The 25,800-nt window shown below is 41.5% G+C and overlaps 1 protein-coding gene across 7 annotated transcripts in view; it reads right to left on the minus strand.

The window, feature by feature from the left end:
- LOC115199694 (2-oxoglutarate dehydrogenase, mitochondrial) overlaps positions 1-25,800 on the minus strand; it is a 139,269-nt gene that overhangs the window by 91,564 nt on the left and 21,905 nt on the right. Inside the window, exons 3-6 of one of the 7 annotated variants that reach the window (XM_029761999.1) lie at positions 25,463-25,639; positions 17,316-17,418; positions 14,656-14,700; positions 424-471 (exon numbers count right to left, since the gene is read on the minus strand). In XM_029761999.1, the coding sequence (XP_029617859.1) occupies positions 424-471; positions 14,656-14,700; positions 17,316-17,418; positions 25,463-25,639 (373 nt within the window). Of the gene's footprint in view, positions 1-423; positions 472-14,655; positions 14,701-17,315; positions 17,419-17,640; positions 17,735-25,462; positions 25,640-25,800 lie in introns of those variants that run through there. The other 6 variants (XM_029762000.1, XM_029762001.1, XM_029762002.1 and 3 more) reach the window with 6 other exon arrangements.

The following is a 25,800-nucleotide window of genomic DNA, read 5'->3' on the forward strand; positions in this document are numbered from 1 at the left end:
CAGCAACAACATGGCTGCTCCTTAACACCAGACAGACTGCAGCTGCACACAGCAAGGAATACACAATCTCCACCGCAAAGTGGAGACAAGACATGGCTCACCAATGACCAGGTCATTACCATCTCAAGCGAGACAGCACACGTCATCTTTGTATTGTGTGAGAGACAGTGTATCCCATGGCGGTTCCATAGCAGCAGTCTTCTAGCATTACACTGGGCCAAAGCTGTGAAAAAGCAGCTGTGCAAAACCATCATCAGGGTACAACGAGGGTCGGTGATGATTTCTTAAATCGCAGTTATCCAAAAGGCAAGATCCTGCTATTCTACAGTATGTCGTAGTGCAAGCAGTGAAGTGCAAAAACCTTGCGTAAGGCAACTATGAGAGCATTTGGGTGCATGTTATGACAAATGAGTTGATTATTACCACTCTCCCAATGTTTGTCAGCTCTAAAATGTGATACGCAGTCAGATTCTGAAACAAAGTGGAAGCAGATAAACACAGTTAAGTTCGTTTTACAAGAGATCGAACTGAGACTTTCAGTGAAATATTCCTCCCGACAATTTAAACAAAATTCGCCACAGTTTGAGAGGAATATCACTAGGCATCACAGGCGTTTTTCCATCCACCAGTAAGCAAACAACAACATTAACACTTACATACAGAGCCTTCAGAAAGTATCCACAACCCTTTACTCTTTCCACATTTTGTTATGTTACAGCTTGAATTGAAAATATATTACATTTAGATTTTGTGTCACTGGGCTACACACAATGCCCCATAATGTCAAAACAGAATTTTAATTAAAAAGTTTTTACAAATGATTTAAAAATGAAAAGCTGAAATGTCATCTTCAGTCAATAAGTATTCAACCAATTTGTAATGCAAGCCTAAAACAGTTCAGAAGTCAAAATCTGCTTAACAAGTCACATTAGTTAGATCAAATCAAAACACATGTTATTCGTCACATTCGCCGAACCTTACAGTGAAATGCTTACTTACAAGCCCTAAACCAACAACGCAGTTAAAAAAAATACTTTCTGAATGTAAGAAATAACAAAAAAATAATTAAGAGCAGTGGAAAAATAACAATAGCAAGACTATATAAAGGGAGTACCGGTACAGAGTCAATGTGCGGGGGCACCGGTTAGTCGAGGTAATATGTACATGTAGGTAGAGTTATTAAAGTGACAATGCATAGATAATAACAGAGTAGCAGCAGAGTAAAGGGGTAATCTGGGTAGCCAATTGATTAGATGTTCAGGAGTCTTATGGCTTGGGGGTAGAAGCTGTTTAGAAGCCTCTTGGACCTAGACTTGGTACTCTGGTGCCGCGCAGTGGCAGAGATAACAGTCTATGACTAGGGTGGCTGGAGTCTTTTACAATTTTTAGGGCCTTCCTCTTACACCGCCTGGTATACAGGTCCTGGATGGCAGGAATCTTGGCCCCAGTGATGGTAGAGCGTACGGCCCAGTACATCTGTAGTGCCTTGCGGTCGGAGGCCGAGCAGTTACCATACCAGGTAGTGATGCAAACCGTCAGGATTCTCTGTGGGTGATGTGAATGCCAAGGAACTTGAAGCTCTCAACCTGCTTCACTACTGTTGATAAGAATGGGGGCGTGCTCAGTCCTTTCCTGTAGTCCACAATCATCCCCTTTGTCTTGATCACGTTGAGGGAGAGGTTGTTGTCCATGCACCACACGGTCAGGTCTCTGACCTCCTCCCTATAGGCTGTATCTTCATTGTATGTGATCAGGCCTAACACTGTCGTGTCATCGGCAAACTTAATGGTGTTGGAGTCGTGCCTGGCCGTGCAGTCATGAGTGAACAGGGAGTACAGGAAGGGACTGAGCCCGCACCTTTGAGGGGCCCACGTGTTGAGGATAAGTGTGGCGGATGTGTTGTTACCTACCCTCACCACCTGGGGCGGCCCATCAAGAAATCCAGGATCCATTTGCAGAGGGAGGTGTTTAGTCCCATGGTCCTTAGCTTAGTGATGAGCTTTGAGGACACTATGGTGTTGAACGCTGAGCTGTAGTCAATGAATAGCATTCTCACATAGGTGTTCCTTTTGCCCAGGTGTGAAAAGGGCAGTGTGGAGTGCAACATATATTGCATCATCTGTGGATCTGTTGGGGTGGTATACAAATTAGAGTGGGTCTAGGGTATCTGGGAAAATAGTGTTGATGTGAGCCATGACCAGCCTTTCAAAGCACTACATGGCTACAAACATGAGTGCTACGGGTTGGTAGTCATTTAGGCAGGTTACCTTTGTGTTCTTGGGCACAGGGACTATGGTGGTCTGCTTGAAACATTTTGGTATTACAGACTCAGTCAGGGACTGGTTGAAAATGTCAGAAGACACTTGCCAGTTGGTCAGCGCATGCTCGGAGTACACGTCCTGGTAATCCGCCTGGCCCAGCGGCCTTGTGAATGTTTACCTGTTTAAAGGTCTTACTCACATTGGCTGCTGAGAGCATGATTACAGTCGTCCGGAACAGCTGATGCTCTCATGCGTGTTTCAGTGTTACTTGCCTCGAAGCGAGCATAGAAGTAAAGTAGCTCGTCTGGTAGGCTCGTGTCTCTGGGCAGCTCTATGTGCAATAATAGCGTTAAAAATAATTTTTTGAATGACTACCTCATCTCTGTACCCCACACATACAATTATCTGTAAGGTCTCTCAGTCGAGCACTGAATTTCAAACGCAGATTCAACCACAAAGACCAAGGAGGTTTTCCAATGCCTTGCAAAGGGCACCTATTGGTATATCCACAAAAATAAAAAAAGAAGACATTGAATATCCCTTTGAGCATGGTCAAGTTAATTACATGTTGGATGGTATGTCAATACACCCAGTCAATACAAAGATACAGGTGTTTTTCCTACATCAGTTGCCAGAGTGAAAGAAAACCACTCAGGGATTTCACCACGAGGCCAATGGTGACTTTAAAACAGTTACAAAGTTTAATGGCTGTGATAAGAGAAAACTGAGGATGGATCAACATTGTAATTACTCCACAAAAGGTTTGTTAAATGAGAGTGAAAAGGAAGCCTGTCCTGAATAAAAATAATCCAAAACATGCATCGTGTTTGCAAGGCACTATTTGAGGCAAGTCCAACAACACATCACAGAGTACCACTCTATATATTTACAAGCATGGTGGTGGCTGAACCATGCATCATCATGGTTCAGTCTGCTTTCCAACAGAAAAGGAGACAAATTCACCTTTCAGCAGGACAACAAGACCAAATATACACTAGAGTTGCTTACCAAGACGATATTTAATGTTCCCGAGTGGCCAAGTTACAGAGGCCTAGTTACAGTTTTCACTTAAATCGGCTTGAAAATGGTCGCAGAGTCGCAATGATCAACAACCAACTTCACAGAGCTTGAAGAATAAAAAAAAATCGGAAATGTTGTACAAAGCTCTTAGACTTACCCAGAAAGATTCACAGCTGTAATCGCTGTGTGTTGACTCAGAGGTGTGAATATTTATGTAAATAAAAAAAATCAAAGTTTTGATCGGTCATGGAAATAAGTTCTGAAAGACGGAGAACAAGCTATGAAGTAAAAATACTGGAGTTTGGTTGCAGCTACTGCCAACTAGCGCAAAAATAGTGATATTCTCAAAACTATACATCGTCAAATAATATCACGATATGTAACTGCAACGATTTCTTCCCACATCACTAGTTGTTTATCAAGTGCATTCTACTTTATGTAAATTAGATATTTTGCATTTCATTTTCAATACATATGCAAACATTTCTAAAAACATGTTTTCACTTTGTCATTATTGGGTATTGTGTGTAGACGGGGGGGGGGGAAATCTATTTAATCCATTTTGAATTCAGGCTATAACAAAATGTGGAATAAGTCAAGGGGTGTGAATACTTTCTAAAGGCACTGTGGATAGATTTAAATAAGCCTATTGACTACTTCACACCCAGTGTCTACTCAGCTGGAGCAACGACAGGAAAGCACTATAGGAGGACTATGGCAAGAGCAGGACTGAGAAACACACTGCACTAAAATGTGAAAAGTACACTGACATATAGAGGAGCTTATTGTCTTAAAGGGGAATGGAAACACCTTAGCAAGTAAATCTAAGCAAAGAGATGTATTCAATCCACCATTACTGAACATTAAGATGTGCATTTAACATAAAAACAAGGTTCATTTGAGCTATGGTCAGCACCATTTTAAATTGCCATAGTAATGACTAACGCCAGTGCGTCACTGGCAGGAATCAAATTATCTGTGGTACTGAGTTCGCGCGTAGAGTGAATCAAAGAGAGTGAGGTTAGGTGCAGACAACGAAGATGGCAACAAGTAGTATTTCAAACATGAACTGTATAGCGCCAGGCTGTATCCCTCGGTAAATCCCTGGGTAAGCTACGATCGACTGCCCAAGGACCTACAACTTTCGAAGTGGCTCCATGTCCTGAGAGGAAGAACATGTCAGCACGAGCTAGCAGGATCTGCAGACAGCACTTCGCGATGAAGGGCACTTTCGATGCGGCAACTGGGAGTTTCCGAATGGAAAGGAATCATAGGCCAACGTTGAAGCCCTCTGCTTGCACCTCCATTTTACATTGAGGGTTATGGTGTAGGGGTTACCGACCGACCATCATCGCTTACGTCGGAGTTAAGCAATTAAGACTGAACGGAGGAGGCGACGCGAGTCAATGCAATGGAGCCTGAGGTAACGTTTACCGGTCATTAGAAACTGGACAACTTTGTTGCAACTCTAGTTGAAGGTAACCAGCTAATTGCGTCAGAAGTGTTTTGTGTAACACTCCAGCAAATAACGTTAGCAAGCAACTCAACTGCAACAGTTTCTCCGTGTACCCGTTATTAGGTAGTTACTGTAGCTAGCTTCCACCTCAACTTGTCAAGTAACGTTACTGGAATACATTTTGTTGACAGATTTGTTTTTGTAATGTTTTGTTAGCTCCACCTCATTTAGCTAGACTGAAGTTGACAAAAGCTATTGTTTGCTAAAAATAATTCCCTGTATTTGCTGTGCGTGTGTCCCTGTATTTGCTGTGCGCATAGAACACAGGTAGCTTGATAATGCCAACTGATATATTTGGGTTCAGTTGTCTTAAAAGTTTTGTTTGTTTTCAGGATGACATCATCCCTGAAAAGGAGGCAGAGGAGGTACATGCCAATCCATGTTATTTCTAAGTCTATTTCAAGTATATGCAGGGATTCTTGAATATAACTACAGCCTAATAGATGCCTTAATTGTTTCTACCAAAAGGAAAGAATGGTTAGTAGAGCATGCCAAACTGACCCCTGGGTGACAGAGTGTTCCTGTGCTGCAGTGGAGAAGAGGTCCACCGGGACCATCCCTAAAGAGCTCGAGGACCAGCTAGATTAAGCTCACAACCATCAGTGTACAACCGAGTCCTGCCCCTATACGCCACAGATGGAGCTGACGGAGAGTGAGATCAGTGAAGAGCATAACTTGCTGTGTGAACCTGAGAGTTCAGAATCACATTCATCACAGTGCGAGCCAAGACATACGATAGATCAATTTGGGGGAGCGGGCTGGTGTTCTGGAAATGGAGAAGGAGCAGGATGTGCTACCTTGTCCCGGTCCTGCTGTTTCGACTCTCAACCTATGAATGCTCAGCTATGAAAAGCCAACTGACATTTGCTCCTGAGGTGTTGAACTGTTGCACCCTCTATAACCACTGTGCTTATTATTTTGATGTAAAAAGGGCTTTTGTAAAATACATTTGATTGATTGATTGCTGTGCTGGATGCTGCATATTCACCCTACTGTCTGAGTGATGGGACATTTATATAGTACCTGTAACTAGGGATGCACGATTTATCAGTAAGGATATTGGACGATATTAGATAAAAATGCCAACATCGGCCTGATGTCTAGTTTAACGCCGATGTGCAAAACCGACGTCAAAGCTGACGTGCATACCTACACTTCCGTTTAAAAGTTTGGGGTCATTTAGAAATGTCCTTGTTTTCCATGAAAACATACAGAAATGAGTTGCAAAATGAATAGGAAATAGTCAAGACGTTGACAAGGTTATAAATAATCATTTTCTATTGAAATTAGTGTCCTCCAAACTTTGCTTTTGTCAAAGAAACATTTGCAGCAATTACAGCCTTGCAGACCTTTGGCATTACAGTGGTCAATTTGTTGAGGTAATCTGAAGAGATTTCACCCCATGCTTCCTGAAGCACCTCCCACAAGTTGGATTGGCTTGATGGGCACTTCTTACGTACCATACGGTCAAGCTGCTCTCAAAACGACTCAATAATAGGGTTGAGATCCAGTGACTGTGCTGGCCACCCCATTAGACACAGAATACCAGCTGACTGCTTCTTCCCTAAATAGTTATTGCATAGTTTGGAGCTGTGCTTTGGGTCATTGTCCTGTTGTAGGAGGAAATTGGCTTCAATTAAGTGCCGTCCACAGAGTATGGCATGGCGTTGCAAAATGGAGCGATAGCCTTCCTTCAAGATTCCTTTTACCCTGTACAAATCTCCCTTTACCACCACCAAAGCACCCACAGACCATCACATTGCCTCCACCATGCTTGACAGATGGCATCAAGCACTCCTCCAGCATTTTTTTTCTGCGTCTCAAAAATGTTCTTCTTTGTGATCCGAACACCTCAAACTTAGATTAGTCTGTCCATAACACTTTTTTCCAATCTTCCTCTGTCCAGTGTCTGTTCTTTTGCACATCTTAATCTTTTATTGGCCAGTCTGAGATATGGCTTTTTCTTTACAACTCTGCCTAGAAGGCCAGCATCCCGAAGTCACATCTTCACTGTTGACGTTGAGACTGGTGTTTAGAGGGTACAATTTAATGAAGCTGCCAGTTGTTTCTCAAACTAAACTAATGTACTTGTCCTCTTGCTCAGTTGTGCACCGGGGCCTCCCACTCTTTCCATTCTGGTTAGAGCCAGTTTGCGCTGTTCTGTGAAGAGTAGTACACAGCGTTGTTTGAGATATTCAGTTTCTTGGCAATAGCTAACACAACGTGCCATTGGAACACAGGAGTGATGGTTGCTGATAAATGGGCCTCTGTACGCCTATGTAGATATTTCATTAAAAAAAAAAAAAAAATCAGCAACAATAGTGATTTAAAACATTAACCTGTTAGGGCTAGGGGGCAGTATTTACACAGCCGGATAAAAAACGTACCCGATTTAATCTGGTTACTACTCCTGCCCAGTAACTAGAATATGCATATAATTATTGGCTTTGGATAGAAAACACCCTAAAGTTTCTAAAACTGTTTGAATGGTGTTTGTGAGTATAACAGAACTCATATGGCAGGCAAAAACCTGAGAAGATTCCATGCAGGAAGTGGCCTGTCTGACAAGTTGTTGTTCTTCTTGCCTCTGTTTATTGAAGACTGAGGATCTTTGCTGTAACGTGACACTTCCTACGGCTCCCATAGGCTCTCAGAGCCCGGGAAAATACTGAACGATGTCGAGGCAGCCCCAGGCTGAAAAACATTATCGCTTTTGACAAGTGGCCGATCAGAGGACAATGGGCTTAGGCGCGTGCCCAAGTCGACCCCATGATTTATTTTCTTTTGTCTGTTTACCTAATTGCAGATTTCCGGTTGGAATATTATCGCTATTTTACGAGAAAAATGGCATAAAAATTGATTTTAAACAGCGGTTGACATGCTTCGAAGTACGGTAATGAAATATTTAGAAATCTTTTGTCACGAAATGCGCCATGCTCGTAACCCTTATTTACCATTCGGATAGTGTCTTGAACGCACGAACAAAACGCCGCTGTTTGAACATAACTATGGATTATTTGGGACCAAACCAACATTTGTTATTGAAGTAGAAGTCCTGGGAGTGCATTCTGACGAAGAACACCAAAGGTAATCAAACTTTTCTAATAGTAAATCGGAGTTTGGTGAAGGCTAAACTTGCTGGGTGTCTAAATAGCTAGCCCTGTGATGCCGGGCTATCTACTTAGAATATTGCAAAATGTGCTTTCACCAAAAAGCTATTTTAAAATCGGACATAGAGTGCATAGAGGAGTTCTGTATCTATAATTCTTAAAATAATTGTTATGCTTTTTGTGAACGTTTATCGTGAGTAATTTAGTAAATTGTTAGTAAATTCGCCGGATGTTTGCGGGGGGTATGCTAGTTCTGAACGTCACATGCTAATGTAAAAAGCTGGTTTTTGATATAAATATGAACTTGATTGAACAAAACATGCATGTGTTGTATAACATAATGTCCTAGGTGTGTCATCTGATGAAGATCAAAGGTTAGTGCTGCATTTAGCTGTCTTCTGGGTTTTTGTGACATTATATGCTAGCTTGAAAAATGGGTGTCTGATTATTTCTGGCTGGGTACTCTGCTGACAATCTAATGTTTTGCTTTCGTTGTAAAGCCTTTTTGAAATCGGACAGTGTGGTTAGATTAACGAGAGTCTTGTCTTTAAAATGCTGTAAAATAGTCATATGTTTGAGAAATTGAAGTAATAGCATTTCTAAGGTATTTGAATAACGCGCCACAGGATTCCACTGGCTGTTACGTAGGTGGGCCGATTTGGTACCACCTACCCTAGAGATGTTAACAATGTATTATGATAAATTTGATGTTATTTTATGTATATAACAGAGGTAGGTGACAATGACATCACAAAAAAATACAGCGGCACACAGCATTCCTAAAGAAGTCCACAATGTCTGCTGTGTGGATCTATTTTGAAGTTTCAAAGTTAGAAAACAAAAAAGGCCATATGCAACGTTTGTCCTGCTATTATTTCCCGAGGGGAGAAAGTGAAATATTTCAATACCACAAACCTAATTATTAATTTGAAAGTGCATCACCCCCAGACGTTCCGCAACTACTTAGAACAAAAGCAGTAAAAAACTAAGCGCACACGTCCAACAACTAAACAAGTTCAAGGCGAGCAGTCATTTGAAAAGTAAGAAAATTCCAGTGAGACAACTCAAAGGCGAAATCCATTAACGCCAAGATAATTGAATTCATTGCCCTTGACAATCAACCGTTCTCTGTCGTGGATGATGTTGGCTTTGGCCGACTGGTCGAGCACCTCAAGACCCGGTACACACTACCAAGTAGGCACTTTTTTCCAGATGTTGCCCTACAGGAGTTACACAGTATTGTTGAAACGCACATCCATGTGTTACTTGCTATGGGAGTCACTGCTATTAGCTTCACGACCAACATTTGGACCGGCGATGTCAGCCCCATGAGCATGCTGAATCTGACAGCACAGTGGGTCGACGAGGATTTTTGTACTGAGCAAAGCCATATTGCATGCTCAAGAATGTGCTTGTTCTCATACCGCTGCTGCCATTTCAATGGCATTTGAGAACATGTTCGAAACATGAACACTCCTTGCTCCATTTGAACTATTGACTCAAGAAATTAGCTCATCAACTGCGTCTGCAGCAGACGTGATACCCTCTGTCAAGGCATTGAAACACCTGCTCAACAAAAATGCTGACAGACTGTGGGGTTAAAACTTGAAAAAGTACTCTAATTGAGGCTGTGACCAAGCGATTCAGGGGAATTCTCTGAGCCTCTTTACTGTGTCACCATGCTCGATGCTAGGTACAAGGACCGCTACTTCAAGCCAAACAAGAAACAGGGTTTTATATAAAATGTTAGACACAGCTGGACAAGATGGAAACGGACTCAGTGATGGTGCGCACCGAAGGGAGAGGACCCACAACAGAAAAGGACACAGACAGATAGAGCTGAAACTTCACTGCTTGACATTTATGATGAAGTCCTGGTTGAGAATGAAACAATAAAACAAATGAACAAAACAGCCCTGCAAGTAAGTGAAAGAAATTTGATTAAAAAAACGTTTTGGTCAGTGTGTGCGTGCTTCAACTATTTAGCTGTACTAGAACGCTTAAAAGGCAGCTAAAGAAATTATAAAATCGGTATTGTTTGTTTTTTGGCAAGGAAAATATTGGATATCGGTATCAGCCAAAAATGTCATATCGGTGCATTCCTATCTGTAACATATTTTGGTGTGTATTTAATCTACATCTTAACTTCTTAAAGTGGCAATCAGCAGTAGAAACAATAAAGTGCCTCCCTGCTCCTCTTTCAGTAAAAAGCTGAGGGATGGGGCTGGAGAAATGTAACCACTCAAATTCATAGGCAGGGCTATATATGCAAGGACTGACCATCTATGATATCAACATTGTAAATCCAGCTTCTATGATCTGTTTCCACTACCATGTACCCAGTTTGCTTTGGATAAAGGCGTCTGCTAAATGGCATATTATTAAAAGTCTACTATGACTCTGCCAACTAGCTGCCCAGTGTAGATACCATTCCTTTCCAATAGATGGCAGCCAAAGCTAGTTGAAGTCACTACTCTAGCGACAGGGACACAGGATTAATGCGCTTAAAAACTACTATCATCTGGTTACGCTTGAACTCGTTGTTATAGCGGACAAGCTAACTAATACTATTTTTACATAAGGTGCAAGCATTAGGTATCGAAAAAAGTTGCTGCAGGCTAGATTTACTAAATGAACTGGTTTAATTCAAACCCTTTGCTTATGGGTATGTGCGCCTTATGGAAGAAACGACACACAGGGATGAGACGCCGTACACCTCTTCTAATTCTCCCATGTGCCCATAGGGTGAACTGGCGATAAATGTCCAGCCAGTATGCACTGCAAACGAAATCATAAGAAAAGTTAGTCTGACACCGAAACTAAATCAATGTATTTATAATGAGCACGCCCCATTATTAGTTAGAATGAGATTTCCTGAATCATGATGCTGTCTGCGATTCAAACTCCGGTCGTCTAATCAAAAGGTAAATGTGTTTCCATCGCGCCAAACAGAGCTGGTGATAAACATCGCTATTGGACACACACACACACACACACTTGAAGTCAGAAGTTTACATACACATTAGCCAAATATATTTAAACTCAGTTTCACAATTCATGACATTTAATCCTAGTAAAAACTCCCCGTCTTCGGTCAGTTGGGATCACCACTTTATTTTAAGAATGTGAAATGTCAAAATAGAGAGTGATTTATTTCAGCTTTTATTTCTTTCATCACATTCTGTGGGTGAGAAGTTTACATACACTCAATTAGTATTTGGTAGCATTGCCTTTAAATTGCTTAACTTGGGTCAAACGTTTTAGGGTAGCCTTCCACAAGCTTCCCACAATAAATTGGGTGAGTATTGCCCCATTCCTCATGAGAGCTGGTGTAACAGTCAGGTTTGTAGGCCTCCTTACACACACACACACACACACACACTTTTTCAGTTCAGCGTTGATTTGTACTTTTCGCACCAAAGTACGTTCATCTCTAGGAGACAGAACGCGTCTCCTTCCTGAGCGGTATGACGGCTGTGTGGTCCCATGTGTTTATACTTGCGTACTATTGTTTGTACAGATGATAGTGGTACCTTCAGGCATTTGGAAACTGCTCCCAAGGATGAACCAGACTTGTGAAGGTCTTGGCTGATTTCCTTTGATTTTCCCATGATGTCAAGCAAAGCAGCACTGTGTTTGAAGGTAGGCCTTGAAATACATCCACAGGTACACCTCTAATTGACTCAAATGACGTCAATTAGCCTATCAGAAGCTTCGAAAGCTGTTTAAAGGCACAGTCAACTTCGTGTATGTGAACTTCTGACCCACTGGAATTGTCTGTAAACAATTGTTGGAAAAATTACTTGTGTAAAGGCACAAAGTAGATGTCCTAACCGACTTGCCAAAACTATAGCTTGTTAACAAGACATTTGTGATAGAAAAACGAGTTTTAATGTCTCCAACCTAAGTCTATGTATATAAACTTCCGACTTAACTGTATTTACATCAGTATCCTGTAACAATGTTTACAGTGAGGGAAAAAAGTATTTGATCCCCTGCTGATTTTGTACGTTTGCCCACTGACAAATTAAATGATCAGTCTATAATTTTAATGGTAGGTTTATTTGAACAGTGAGAGACAGAATAACAACACAAATATCCAGAAAAACGCATGTCAAAAATATTATAAATTTGCATTTTAAATTAGGGAAATAAGTATTTGACCCCCTCTCAATCAGAAAGATTTATGGCTCCCAGGTGTCTTTTATACATGGAACTAGCTGAGATTAGGAGCACACTCTTAAAGGGAGTGCTCCTAATCTCAGCTTGTTACCTGTATAAAAAAGACACCTGTCCACAGAAGCAATCAATCTGATTCCAAACTCTCCACCATGGCCAAGACCAAAGAGCTCTCCAACGATGTCAGGGACAAGATTGTAGACCTACACAAGGCTATAATGGGCTACAAGACCATCGCCAAGCAGCTAGGTGAGAAGGTGACAACAGTTGGTGCGATTATTCGCAAATGGAAGAAACACAAAAGAACTGTCAATCTCCCTCGGCCTGGGGCTCCATGCAAGATCTCACCTCGTGGAGTTGCAATGATCATGAGAATGGTGAGGAATCAGCCCAGAACTACACGGGAGGATCTTGTCAATGATCTCAAGGCAGCTGGGACCATAGTCACCAAGAAAACAATTGGTAACACACTACGCCGTGAAGGACTGAAATCCTGCAGCGCCCGCAAGGTCCCCCTGCTCAAGAAAGCACATATACATGCCCGTCTGAAGTTTGCCAATGAACATCTGAATGATTCAGAGGACAACTGGGTGAAAGTGTTGTGGTCAGATGAGATCAAAATGGAGCTCTTTGACATCAACTCAACTTGCCGTGTTTGGAGGAGGAGGAATGCTGCCTATGACCCCAAGAACACCATCCCCACCGCCAAACATGGAGGTGGAAACATTATGCTTTGGGGATGTTTTTCTGCTAAGGGGACAGGACAACTTCACCGCATCAAAGGGATGATGGACGGGGCCATGTAATGTCAAATCTTGGGTGAGAACCTCCTTCAGCCAGGGCATTGAAAAATGGGTTGTGGATGGGTATTCCAGCATGAGAATTTCCCAAAACACACGGCCAAGGCAACAAAGGAGTGGCTCAAGAAGAAGCACATTAAGGTCCTGGAGTGGCCTAGCCAGTCTCCAGCCCTTAATCCCATAGAAAATCTGTGGAGGGAGCTGAAGGTTCGAGTTGCCAAACGTCTGCCTTGAAACCTTAATGACTTGGAGAAGATCTGCAAAGAGGAGTGGGACAAAATCCCTCCTGAGATGTGTGCAACCCTGGTGGCCAACTACAAGAAACGTCTGACCTCTGTGATTGCCAACAAGGGTTTTGCCTCCAAGTACTAAGTCATGTTTTGCAGAGGGGTCAAATACTTATTTCCCTCATTAAAATGCAAATCAATATATAACATTTTTGACATGATTTTTTTGTTGTTATTCTGTCTCTCACTGTTCAAATAAACCTACCATTAAAATTATAGAATGATCATTTCTTTGTCAGTGGGCAAACATACAAAATCAGCAGGGGATCTAATAATTTTCCCCTCACTGTATCACCAGCGCTGTTTGGCAAAATTGATCTAGTAACCTCTTCTGTCAGGAAGTCCTTCATAAGGATTAGTGACGCGTCCAAAAAAATATATCGCCATCCACACAGATTGACAGGAACCTCTGACTGGATGAAATACAGCCACCATCCACTGGGATTTTGTGCTGTATCGCCACCATCTCTCTACAACACACACACACACGTACTCTCTAGCCATTATCTGGCAGCATCCTCACTCACCAGATTGACGCCGACCGTCTTGCTGAGGTGTTTCAGGCGGCATATCTGTGTTACTGCTACGAGAACAAACTGTTTGATCTGGGGCAACGATCAGCTCAAACATGAACGGCTTCAGTAGGTTTATTGGCTCCCTAACTAACATTATTTCATCCTCTGTTATAAACTAATTCTCAGACTCTGAGCTACTCTTGGTAAATTCAGCCATTTTTGGGCGTTCCAAAAATCTTTCCTGCCAGTGACGCAACAATGCCAATATGGCAATTTACAGTTACAGTTAGCTGGTGTTCTAAATCCTAGTGTTTGCATTCCCCAATAAGATGTCTGTGCTCCGGCACCCAAACACTAGGGCTGCTACAGAGAAGCTCTTTATCTTTCTCAGTCTTTGTTTCAGGGCGGCTGTCTGAACGGCATTGCATCCAATCATCTGATAAATAACCAAACTTCCAACGAGAATACTAGCAGTTGTTTATAGGGCAGGGCATTGCCAGGGACCTCACGATACATTATCATGATATTTAGGTGCCGATACAATATGTATTGCGATTTTCACGATTCTATATGTATTGAGATTGTCTGCTGCAGAGAGATGAATGAATTTTAATCAGTCATGGAAATAGGTGCAGAAAACAATTGGTTCCCTATTTGTTTTTTTTTTTAAACGGAGAACAAGCTATGAAGGAAAAATACTGGAGTTTGGGTACAGGTACCGCCAACTAGCCCAAAAAGAATATTGTGATAGTCTCAAAACTATATGTCAAAAATAATATCACGATATGTAAACTGCATCGATTTCTTCCCCCCCCCCATCACTAGTTGTTAATCAAGTGCATTCTACTCTGAAAAGAGGAAAAATACATAAGATAAAGCAGAAGTTCCTACGTGAACAATACAAAAAGCAAATATTCAAGCACAAAGATAGAGGGACAGAACTACAGGGAGACTTATGTTTCCATACCTCCAACAGTTAGAATACTGAGACGGTCCTTGAACATTGCCAGGTCTGAAGGAGGCATCAGGGGGCGAGAGTCCCAGAAAAGGTTAGTGACTCATGCCCCCATCATGGACATGGGGGCCATCTCTACCACTACTCACTCAAACACATCGAAGGGGTTGGCAAACTAGAATCGAAGTGGAACTGTGGGTGGTTCTCGAAGACAATAAGTTGTCCTTTTCTCAAATTATACTCTGTGAAGCCGAGTTCTCACCTATAATACTCAGATACAGTAAATGGCGCTACTAGTGCCGCTAGTATCTTTTGCTGGTGATGTGTGGCAGCACGTAGCCAACTTTGCTATGACTTGGTACTATTTCATTCATTTATTGCCATAAACAGACTGTATGGGATGTAGCCAACACCAAGCTATGTAGCTAGCTAATACCACGTTTATGTCCAATCTGAGTTACCAAAATACAACTTGTAAAACTCGGAGCAACGAGCTGTGTCCATTCATGTGTTTCGAACTTGTTGAGAATGCTAAAGTACAGCTCTCATGCTCACCAAATAGTAGTGTTCAAAGAGCATTGTTTTTGATAAATAGCATTTGTTTTAAATGTCATTTCCTTAGTAGGTAAAGTCAGAGTTTAGCATGTCGAAGAACTCAGGGTACAGAGATGATTCCAACTTGTATTTACGACTCGGAAGCTCATGTGAACCAACGGTTTTCCAAGCGGTCATAATAAGATGATTTTGGCATTTTCCAACTAACTACAGATCGCAAACTTTGCCGAGTGTGGCAACCACAGCCAAGTTACCTTGAAACAAAATAGCTAGCTACCTAGTTATGGAAAAGTGCTTGTGTGAATTTAACACCAAGATTGTTTGGTAATGTTTCCACCATCTCTGCATACCAGAGGCCACCATCATCACGGTCAGCAGCCAGGGCAGGCATAAACAACTGGGAACCCTCCTACCACGTAATTAAATTGATCAGACAGTGACGGGTTGGTGTTTGCTAAGTTAGAACATTTCAGTTGAAAACACCTCTGACAAACAGGTTTTTTATTTTTAAATGTATCTAGTTTTGGACATTATAGAGAGAGGATAACAGTGGGGAAAGATGGGGAGGTTGTGTCTAAGGACAGTAGGCTGGATTGGAACATATGCAGACACTAGACATGTGCCGGAGGCAGTGGCTTAGTGTGCCAGGCCACTGGCTTGTTATTTTAACTTAGATTTTGTTTGCGAGAAGCACCCAAACTTCGACTTCACCACACAACGTCAATCACTACAGCAACACAACAACTGATTGACTGCCTCCGAACTCTAGCGACAGCACCGACCACAACATGGGTGACAAACAAAGCTTTAGGTGCCAATCACGTCTAGAAAATGCAATACCTGCCTGGCTGCACAAATACAAACATCACACACCTGGATCAAAGCCTCACTGAACAACGTCCCATGCAGACCGAGACATGCTGTACTGGAACGGACAACCATACAACCCGCATAAGGTATACAAACCTTGAGTACTACTAATTAGGATATTCAGTCATCAACAAGAAGCGAGGTCCAAGGTTTAGGGGCATGCTGGTGCGTAAAAACTGCTGCTTGGGGATGTCCCTTCCATACCCTTTTTTTCATTATAATCTAAGTTGAAGGCGATTTACCTTTCCAAACAGTTAGCCTCTTACTGCTGGGAATCTGTAGCTGTTGTTGTGAGCAGTGAGTGACAACTAAGGCCTAAAAGTTATAGTTAGCAGTAGAGCAAAAACTCATCCATGTCCCCCATCCTTCAGCAGGAAACGACCAATGCGTTGAATTGCTGGGAGTTGTCACCGTATCACGCTTAGAACTAGATTAATAGTAGGGGCTTTCAGGGAAAATGTGGTCCAGTCCAGAAAGGTTTTAAGGCATGCAAAAAGGTTAGTAGAGCTAGAAGCTAAGCCAAGAAATCTGAAGCAGTCTAGAAATGTCCCTCCACATGTATAATGGGACACTTAAATCATATCATAAAAAACAATGGTTTCAAATTGGGAATCTACCTGTGTGTCCCTCAACAAGGTGAACTTAACAAGGGAGCACTCCAGACAATATTGTTATGACGGTTCAATTTGCTGTCCTAGAAAGAAGTGCTAACCAAGAAGCTGCCTATTTGTATTGATGATTTTTGGACTGTCACCTTGTTGTGGTGACGGGGCTTGAGTACCTCAATGACCCCTCAGAGCTATGCCCATTGGAGGTAACTCCCTGCAGGTCTATGCAAAACGGACAGGTCTAGGGCCAGTAGTCAGATGAACCACAGCCCACCTCTTAATCATAAAGCCTTGTAGGAAAATGATCTACGACCACTGCGGATAACAGTGAACACAGCTGGCTGGGCTAATCAACCATCCAGCTGTTAAAAAAAGTATTACAGAAAATGAAACCATTGATACTCCAACTGTGGACGGTTGAAATTAAGTCAAAAAGCATAAATATATTTGGCATTTCAGAAAAACAGGGTGCTAGGAGCCCTTTCATGACAGTGGGCAGACTGAAAACAGGGACAAACGGGCACGTTTACAGAGAAGGCCGGCGTAGGTGATACATAGACCAGCATTTCAAGCCAAACAGAGCTTGCTGAGCTTCCCAGCCGCCCGAAGGCTCTGTAGTAAGTGGCTCATTCTTCTCACCGAGTTTATCCGAGGATGTTATAATGTCATTGGGGACATGAGCATCCAGATCGGCATCCATAATCCCTAGAGGGTCCAGCTGAGCAACATGGTGCCCACGGATCTACATAAACAGGTTTGAGTGGAAATAGAACAAAACATCCGACAGGTGGTGGTGGTGGTGGTGGTGGTGGTGGTGGGGGCACGAGAGTAGAGACATAAGTGTTGAAAGGGATTTGAAAGGAAATAGAGAGAAGAGAAAAAAATAGGGAGGAAATGGGAAAAGCAACATTAATACAAACAAGCTCATTGTTGTCTCGCACAGCTGTGAGGGAACATTTCTCACCGACATTCTGAACCCCAGTAGCTACTGGGGCATCATCAAAATTTATACAACTGATGCCAAGAGGATCAAGTTCTGCGTTGTGATGGCCATTCAACTGGAAATAAGGTAACATTAGTCACATGGTAAAACAAGGTATTCAATTAAAACAACATGAAAATATAAAACATTCAAGAGTATATCATAATAGGCATTTTTGTTATGAAGTAACTAGTTCTTTATGGGATAAAAACAGACATCTCACCTTTGTCCCAGCTTTCAAATGTCAACCATTTCAGCACAGGACAAGTGCCAACTGAAAGTATCCACACCCCTTGAATTATTCCACATTTTGTTGTTACAGCCTGAATTCAAAATGGATGAACTAGTTGTTTTTTCACCCATTCACTCACACACACACAATACCTCGTAATGACAAACTGAAAACATGTTAAGAAATATTAGAAATGTATTGAAAATGAAATACATAAATCAATTTACATAAGTATTCACACCCGAGTCAATATTTTGAAGAAGCACCTTGGGCAGCAATTACAGCTGTCTTTCTGGGTACGTCTCTAAGAGCTCTCCACACCTGGATTTGGCAACATTTGGCCATTATTATTTTCAAAATTCTTCAAGATCTGTCAAATTGGTTGTTTCTAGACAACCATTTGCAGGTCTCGTCATAGATTTTCAAGTAGATTTAAGTCAAAACTAACTCAGCCACTCAGGAACATTCACTGTCTTCTTGGTAAGCAACTCCAGTGTAGATTTCGCCTTCTGTTTTAGGTTATTGTCCTGCTGAAAGGTGAATTCATATACCAGTGTTTGGTGGAAAGCAGACAACCAGGTTTTCCTCTAGAATTTTGCCTGTGCTTAGCTCCATTCCGTTTACTTTAATCCTGAAAAACTCCCGTCCTTAAAGGGGAATTTCTGCAAGGGCATATAGTCATTACTATATTAACATTACGTTTTTATCATAAACATCACAATTATCCAAACCACAAGCTAGAACAAGCACATTTTAATTTCACTGGTAGAATCGGGAAGTCGACTCCCTGTGTATTCGTCTGCTCATAGTGAACCACAAAGTCCAGCATTCATAGCAAATCCTGATACCACCCACTAGGTAGATGGGGCGTGCACACAAACGAAAAATGGCATTGTTTGCGTCGAACCATCAACCCACAGTAATCTCAGAATTTCTCTAGGCAAGATTTTTTTATTAACTTTTGTTTTTCACTGACGTTACGGTCCTGTATTGAACGCTGAAAGCCATCAGCTAAATCTTTTATCTATCTTTTGGTATGCACACTGTCAATCCATTTCGCCAACGCCATGGTAAATCACTGCTAGATTGGTAGCTACCTTCAGCAGAGTAAACATGTTTGTTCTATCTTTGACTGACAGTCGCTAACGTAAACTAGCTAATGTCAGCAAAGAAGAGTCAATTTGGTAGCCAACTATTCCACCCTCGCCTGGAAAACACTCCGTTACTGTCGATATACAGTATCTAGCTCACTGTGTGTTGGTAGAAATTATGAATGTGTATAAATTGTCTATGGTTGCTTCTCAGACAGTCTCAGCTGGCAAGCTAGCAATCTTGCTGCCAATTTAGTGGGGTGGTTAAATTGTGTATTTTGTTGTAGTTCGTACAGAATCGGATTCCACCAACATGCACTTCCAACACCTAGCTCTGCACAAGGTGAAGGCATGTTAAAATATTTACAAGCTAACAGCTAAGATTTACAAATTACAGTAAGCATGGTATAAACATTAATTGGGTAGTGTTTGTGTTATGGGGTTACATGTGGTTCAAGGTAGCCTGAGGATCACAGAGTATCTTCCAGACCATGTAGTCTACCCCTCTTTTCTTTATGTAAAACTCATGTTATCTGGAGTCATTCCAGTGCCCTGCTGAAAAATACCCCAAAGCAAGGGTATTTTGGGTACACAAGCATGAAGGAGCAGACAGTTATAGAGCACAACAAGAATGTTCAACAGAAACCAGCAAGGGACACAAAAAGGTATAAAATCAAAACAAACAGTAATGACAACCACCTAATTCTTCCCTCTGCAGATTCTCAAAGACATGTCTACAAATTTCCCCTGCAAAGGGCTACTATTGGAATGATCTGTCAAAGTCAATGGGCTGGGGGAGGTTAAGACAGTACTTTGAGATGAAGGGGGTTTTGGTTGTGTTTAGACAGTAAATGAATTGTTGCCATTTCTCCTCAATCTCACATACACAACAATTCATACTGTGGAAGAACTGGCTTCTGAAGACTTTTCACACCTTTAGCCCCCCACCCAGCCACTCCCACTATCCCCTCATTGTCCTTAACCTCACTAGGGTAGGGGGCACTATTTTCACCTCCGGATGAAAAGCGTGCCCAAAGTAAACTGCCTGTTTCTCAGGCCCAGAAGGTAGGATTTGGATAGAAAACTCTAAAGTTTCTAAAACTGTTAAAATAATGTCTGATGTGAGTATAACAGAACTGAAATGGTAGGTGAAACCGAGGACAAACCATCCCCCCACAAAAAAATAAAATCAGCATAACACTGATTTCAATGGCTGGCACTTATTATAGGGCAAAATCCTCCCTGATTGCAGTTCCTAGGGCTTCCACTAGATGCCAGCAGTCTTTATAAATTGTTTCAGGCAAGCATTCTGAAAATGAGGGAGTAAGACCACTTTGAGTGAGTGGACCCTGAGAAGTCGCCAGACCTGTTTCCTGCGCACGACCGAGAGCGCACCTTTCTTGTTTTTCTTTTATATTGACGATGCTATTGTCCGGTTGAAATATTATCGATTATTTAGGCCAAAAACAACCTGAGGATTGATTATAAACATCGTTTGACATGTTTCTACGAACTTTTCGGATACGATTTGGATTTTTCGTCTGCCTGTTGTGACTGCCTTTGAGCCATTGGATTACTGAACAAAACGCGCCAACAAAAATGGAGGTTCTTGGATATAAAGAGGGACTTTATCGAACAAATCTAACATTTATTGTGTAACAGGGAGTCTGAGTGCAACCACACGAAGAGCAAAAGGTAAGTGATACATTTTATTGCTATTTCTGACTTGTTGACTAATCTACTTGGCTGGTAACTGTATGTAATGTTTTGTGTGCTGGGCGCTGTCGTCAGATAATCGCATGGTATGCTTTCACCGGAAAGCCTTTCTGAAATCTGACACAGCGGCTGGATTAACAGGAAGTTCAGCTTTATTTTGATATATAACACATATTTTCAAAAATGTTGAATATTTGAATTGAGTATTTTTGAATTTCGCGCTCTGCAATTTCACTGGATGTTGGCCAGGTGGGACGCTACCGTCCCAGGTACCCATAAGAAGTTAACCTGTTGGGGCTAGGGGGCAGTATTTGCACGGCCGGATAAAAAACGTACCCGATTTAATCTGGTTACTACTCCTGCCCAGTAACTAGAATATGCATATAATTAGTAGATTTGGATAGAAAACTCTAAAGTTTCTAAAACTGTTTGAATGGTGTCTGTGTATAACAGAACTCATATGGCAGTCAAAAACCTGAGAAAATTCCATGCAGGAAGTGGAAATCTGATTTGTGGAATCACCTTCAACACTTTGCCTATGAAACACACCGTGAGTTAGGATTCATTTAGCACTTCCTAAGGCTTCCACTAGATGTCAACAGTCTTTACAAAGTGGTTTGAGTCTTCTCCGGTAGAAACTGACCGAACGAGAGGCCTGGAAAGTTGGTCATAGAGGGAGGGCCATTACTACTATGACGCGGGCGCCCGTGGGTACCCTCTCGTTCCGAAACGTTTAGTAAGATATTTTAACCTGATATGGATAGGGTGCAGTATTTTCACAGCCGGATGAAAAAACGTACCCGATTTAAACTGGTTACTACTCTTGCCCAGAAATGAGAATATGCATATTATTAGTAGATTTGGATAGAAAACACTCTGAAGTTCCTAAAACTGTTTGAATGGTGTCTGAGTATAACAGAACTCATATGGCAGGCAAAAACCTGAGAAAAATTCAACCAGGAAGTGTAGGATCTGAGAAATATAGTTATTTCCAGTCCTTTTCGAAACTACAGTATCTGCTGTTATGTTGCACTTTCTAAGGCTTCCATTGGCTATCTAAAGCCTTCAGAAAGTGGATTGAGCCTTCTCCTGTCTCTGGGCAGAGTATAGGAGCTCAGTTACTGAGTGGTCTGCCTGAGGACAAAGAGATTGGATATGTGTGTTCCCGCGAGCACGCTGTTTTTTCTTTTCCTCCTTGAATGAATACACTATTGTCCGGTTGGAATATTATCGCAATTTTACGTAAAAAATTCCATAAAAATGTATTTTAAAACGGCGTTTGACATGCTTCTAAGTACGGTAATGGAACATTTTGACTTTTTGTGTCTCGAATTGCGCTCGCGCGTTACCCTTCGGATAGTGACCTGAACGCACGAACAAAACGGAGGTATTTGGACATAACTATGGATTATTTCGAACAAAAACATTTCTTGTGGAAGTAGCAGTCTTGGGAGTGCATTCTGACGAAGATCAGCAAAGGTAAGACAATATTTCTAATACTAATTCTGAGTTTAGTTTGCCTCGAACTTGGCGGGTGTCTGAATAGCTCGCCGTGATGGCGAGCTATGTACGCCGAAAAGCTATTTTAAAATCTGACACAGCGATTGCATAAAGGAGTTTTGTATCTATAATTCTTAAAATAATTATGTATTTTGTCAACGTTTATGATGAGTATTTTTGTAAATTCACCGGAAGTTTTGGGTGGGAATGCATGTTCTTAACATCACGCGCCAATGTAAAATGCTGTTTTTGGATATAAATATGAACTTGATTTAACAAAACATACATGTATTGTATAACAATGTCCTATGAGTGTCATCTGATGAAGATCAATGGTTAGTGCTTCATTTAGCTGTGTTTTGGGTTTTATTGACATATATGCTTGCTTGGAAAATGGCTGTGTGGTTATTTTGGTCTATGTACTCTCCTAACATAATCTAATGTTTTGCTTTCGCTGTAAAGCCTTTTTGAAATCAGACAACGTGGTTGGATTCAGGAGAGGTTTATCTTTCAAATGGTGTAAAATAGTCGTATGTTTGAAAAATTGAAATGATTGGATTTTTGAGGTTTTTGTATTATTTCGCGCCATGCGATCCCATTGGCTGTTGGCTAGGGGTTCCGCTGGCGGAACGGGGTTCCGCTTGCGGAACTCCTAGACGTAAGAGGTTTAAGACAAAACACAAACCAAATGATACTTGAACAACAGTTGAACCGGGCCAGCATAACATCAAAATGAAGGTAGACTAGTTGAACATGCATACATGTGCACAGGCACAGAGATTACATTTACAATAATATCTAGCCTAACAGAAAGAAATGGGGCATAACCCTCAACCTTTGCACGGTGACAAGACTGTACAAATGAGCCTAGGTAGGTAGGTAGACAGTATCTAACTACAGCCATGTCTATCTGGCAAATATTTTTTATTGTAAAACCAGCTTCAGTTTTAGAGATTTACAGCAGTAATTTGTTGTATTAATGTTTCTCCTCACTGTTAGTAAATTTAGCTATCTAGCTTAGATATGCAATACTTGTTAATTACATCTTGCGTCATGCCTATACATTTGATTGAAATGCATCCAAGGTCATAATCATAACCAATGTCAACCCTCGTCAATGTTACATAGCTGGTAAAATGACTGTTGCTGATCCGACACTTTTGCTAACAAGTTACAAATGCGAGGCATGGTGCATAAGAAGTTAGTAGCCCGGCGCACACTAACTGGCTAGCCTTGGCTGGTTGTAATGTTGTAGCTTGCTGTTTAGTAGCTAGCCAGGTCTACGACTAAAAAGAGGAGGTTTTACAATCAAGATACACATATTTTTGTCATAGATATGCCTACCGGTAATTTAGCTAGCTACATAGTTAGCAAACAGAAAAATAATTTCATTTCCCTCCACTGTAACAGCCCAGATCCTCCTAGGGTATGTTAGCCAGCAATACACAATATGGGTTTCAGTAGATACACTAAAGTTAGCTAGGTGGCTTGCAGGAAAAATAACTTCACACTCTGATTTGAATACTCTTCGCTATATTCCGGTTGAAACGTGTATTGGTGAATGTCACTATGTAGCTAATATATGCTCCATCATCGAATGTGTGTTGATAAGAGGAATCACACACACAAAAAAAGAAAAAAAAGCCTGCTTTGGGGGATGGACGCACAAAGCACCTCCCAACACAAGTAGTTGTCTTTCAGACTATATTTAGCAATGAATCCGCCGTTTGGTCAACTTTCAGCGATGTTCCTATGGCTCTATCGAAAAAGGACAACCATATCTACACCCCCAAAAACATAGTGCGATCAGTATAACATAGAGCAGTATAACAAAGGACCACATATATTTTTAGATCTCCCCCCCCTCCAATCAATACACCGGAAGCCATCATAGGGTGCATCATTCAACACGCGAAGCCCTGACCTGCCATCCTCCTTATGTGTGAAACATCTCACTGTCCTAGAAACAAGCCCAGATCCCCCTCGGGTGAAATTCCCCTTTAACGATTACAAGCATACCCATAACATTATACAGCCACCACTATGCTTGAAAATGTGTGTGGTACTCGGTAATGTGTTGTATTGGAATTGCCCAAAACATAAAACACATTTATATTCAGGACAAAAAGTTATTGGCTTTACCACAGTTGTAGTATTACTTTAGTGCCTTGCTGCAAACTGGATGCATGTTTTATTCTGTACAGGTTTCCTTTTCGCTGTCAATTAGGTTAGTATTGTGGAATAATTAATGTTGATCAGTTCTATCACAGCCATTAAACTCAAACTGTTTTAAAAATCACCATTGGTCTCATGGTGAAACCCTGAGTAGTTTCCTTCCTCTCCAGCAACTGAGTTAGGAAGGACGCCTGTATCTTTGTAGTGACTGAGTGTATTGATGCACCATTCAAAGTGTAATTAATAACTTCACCATGCTCAAAGAGATATGTCTGCTTTTTTTTTTTTTTTACCCATCTACCAATTGGTGCCCTTCTTTGCGAGGCATTGGAAAACCTCCCTCGTCTTTGTGGTTAAATCTGTGTTTGAAATTCCCTGTTCGACTGAGGGACATAACAGATAATTGTATGTGTAAGGTACAGAGATGAGGTTGTCATTTCAAAATCATGTTAAACACTATTATTGCACACAGAGTGAGTCCATGCAACAATTAAGTAACTTTTTATTCCTGAACGTACTTAGGTTTGCCATTAAATTTGTAAACATTTTGGAAAACATGATTCCACTTTGACATTATGGGGTACTGTGTGTGTGTGTGTGTGTGTGTGTGTGTGTGTGTGTGTGTGTGTGTGTGTGTGTGTGTGTGTGTAGAACAGTGACAGAAAATCTCATCTGAATCAATTTAAAATTGGGGCTGTAACAACAAAAATTGGAAAAAGTCTAAGGCACTATTTCACTAGAATGTTAGTCCATCATTAAGTCGGTTGGTCAACTTTGTGGAAATAATTAGCTTTGCTTACAGAAAACACAGATTATACATCTTAAACCTTAAAACACAGGTAGAGATTGCTCAAATAGTGAGGACAGGCGATACTGGTTCAATCCTTTGGCTAAAATAGTTTTCCGACCTTACACGAAAGCCACAGCTCTACACACTAACAAAAATATATTTTTAAATAACAGTTACAGCTTTCTGTCTGCTGAATGTGTTGTAATGGTTAGACTACTTGGCATGCTTACTAAGACATTATAGACATGGTCGTCCTCGTTTTCTCAATTTACAGCTCTGCGAGACCCTGTGGTGACTGACCTGGTAGGCACGGATGAGGGATTGGACAGCCAGGTGATCTTCCACCAGCTTCTCCACATTGATCTGAGCCCCCACCAGGGACTGGGCTTGGGGCAGCCCGGCCAGGCTCAGAGGGCTCTGGTGTGCCTTGCCTGGGGTAGCACCTGCATTGGCATTGCGGAAGAAAATGTCCCAAGACTGAAGGAAAAGAGAAGAGAAATAAGAATTGGCATTAATGAACAGTGGTATGAAAGGAGATGGCCAACAAATCCATCTATGACAAATGTACATTTAAGATTACAGCTTTATGACCTGTAGTAATGCTACAAATATTATATAAAAGTAACCCAAATGTTACC

Source organism: Salmo trutta, chromosome 9, assembly GCF_901001165.1.
Source record: "Salmo trutta chromosome 9, fSalTru1.1, whole genome shotgun sequence".
Classification (NCBI taxonomy): domain Eukaryota; kingdom Metazoa; phylum Chordata; class Actinopteri; order Salmoniformes; family Salmonidae; genus Salmo; species Salmo trutta.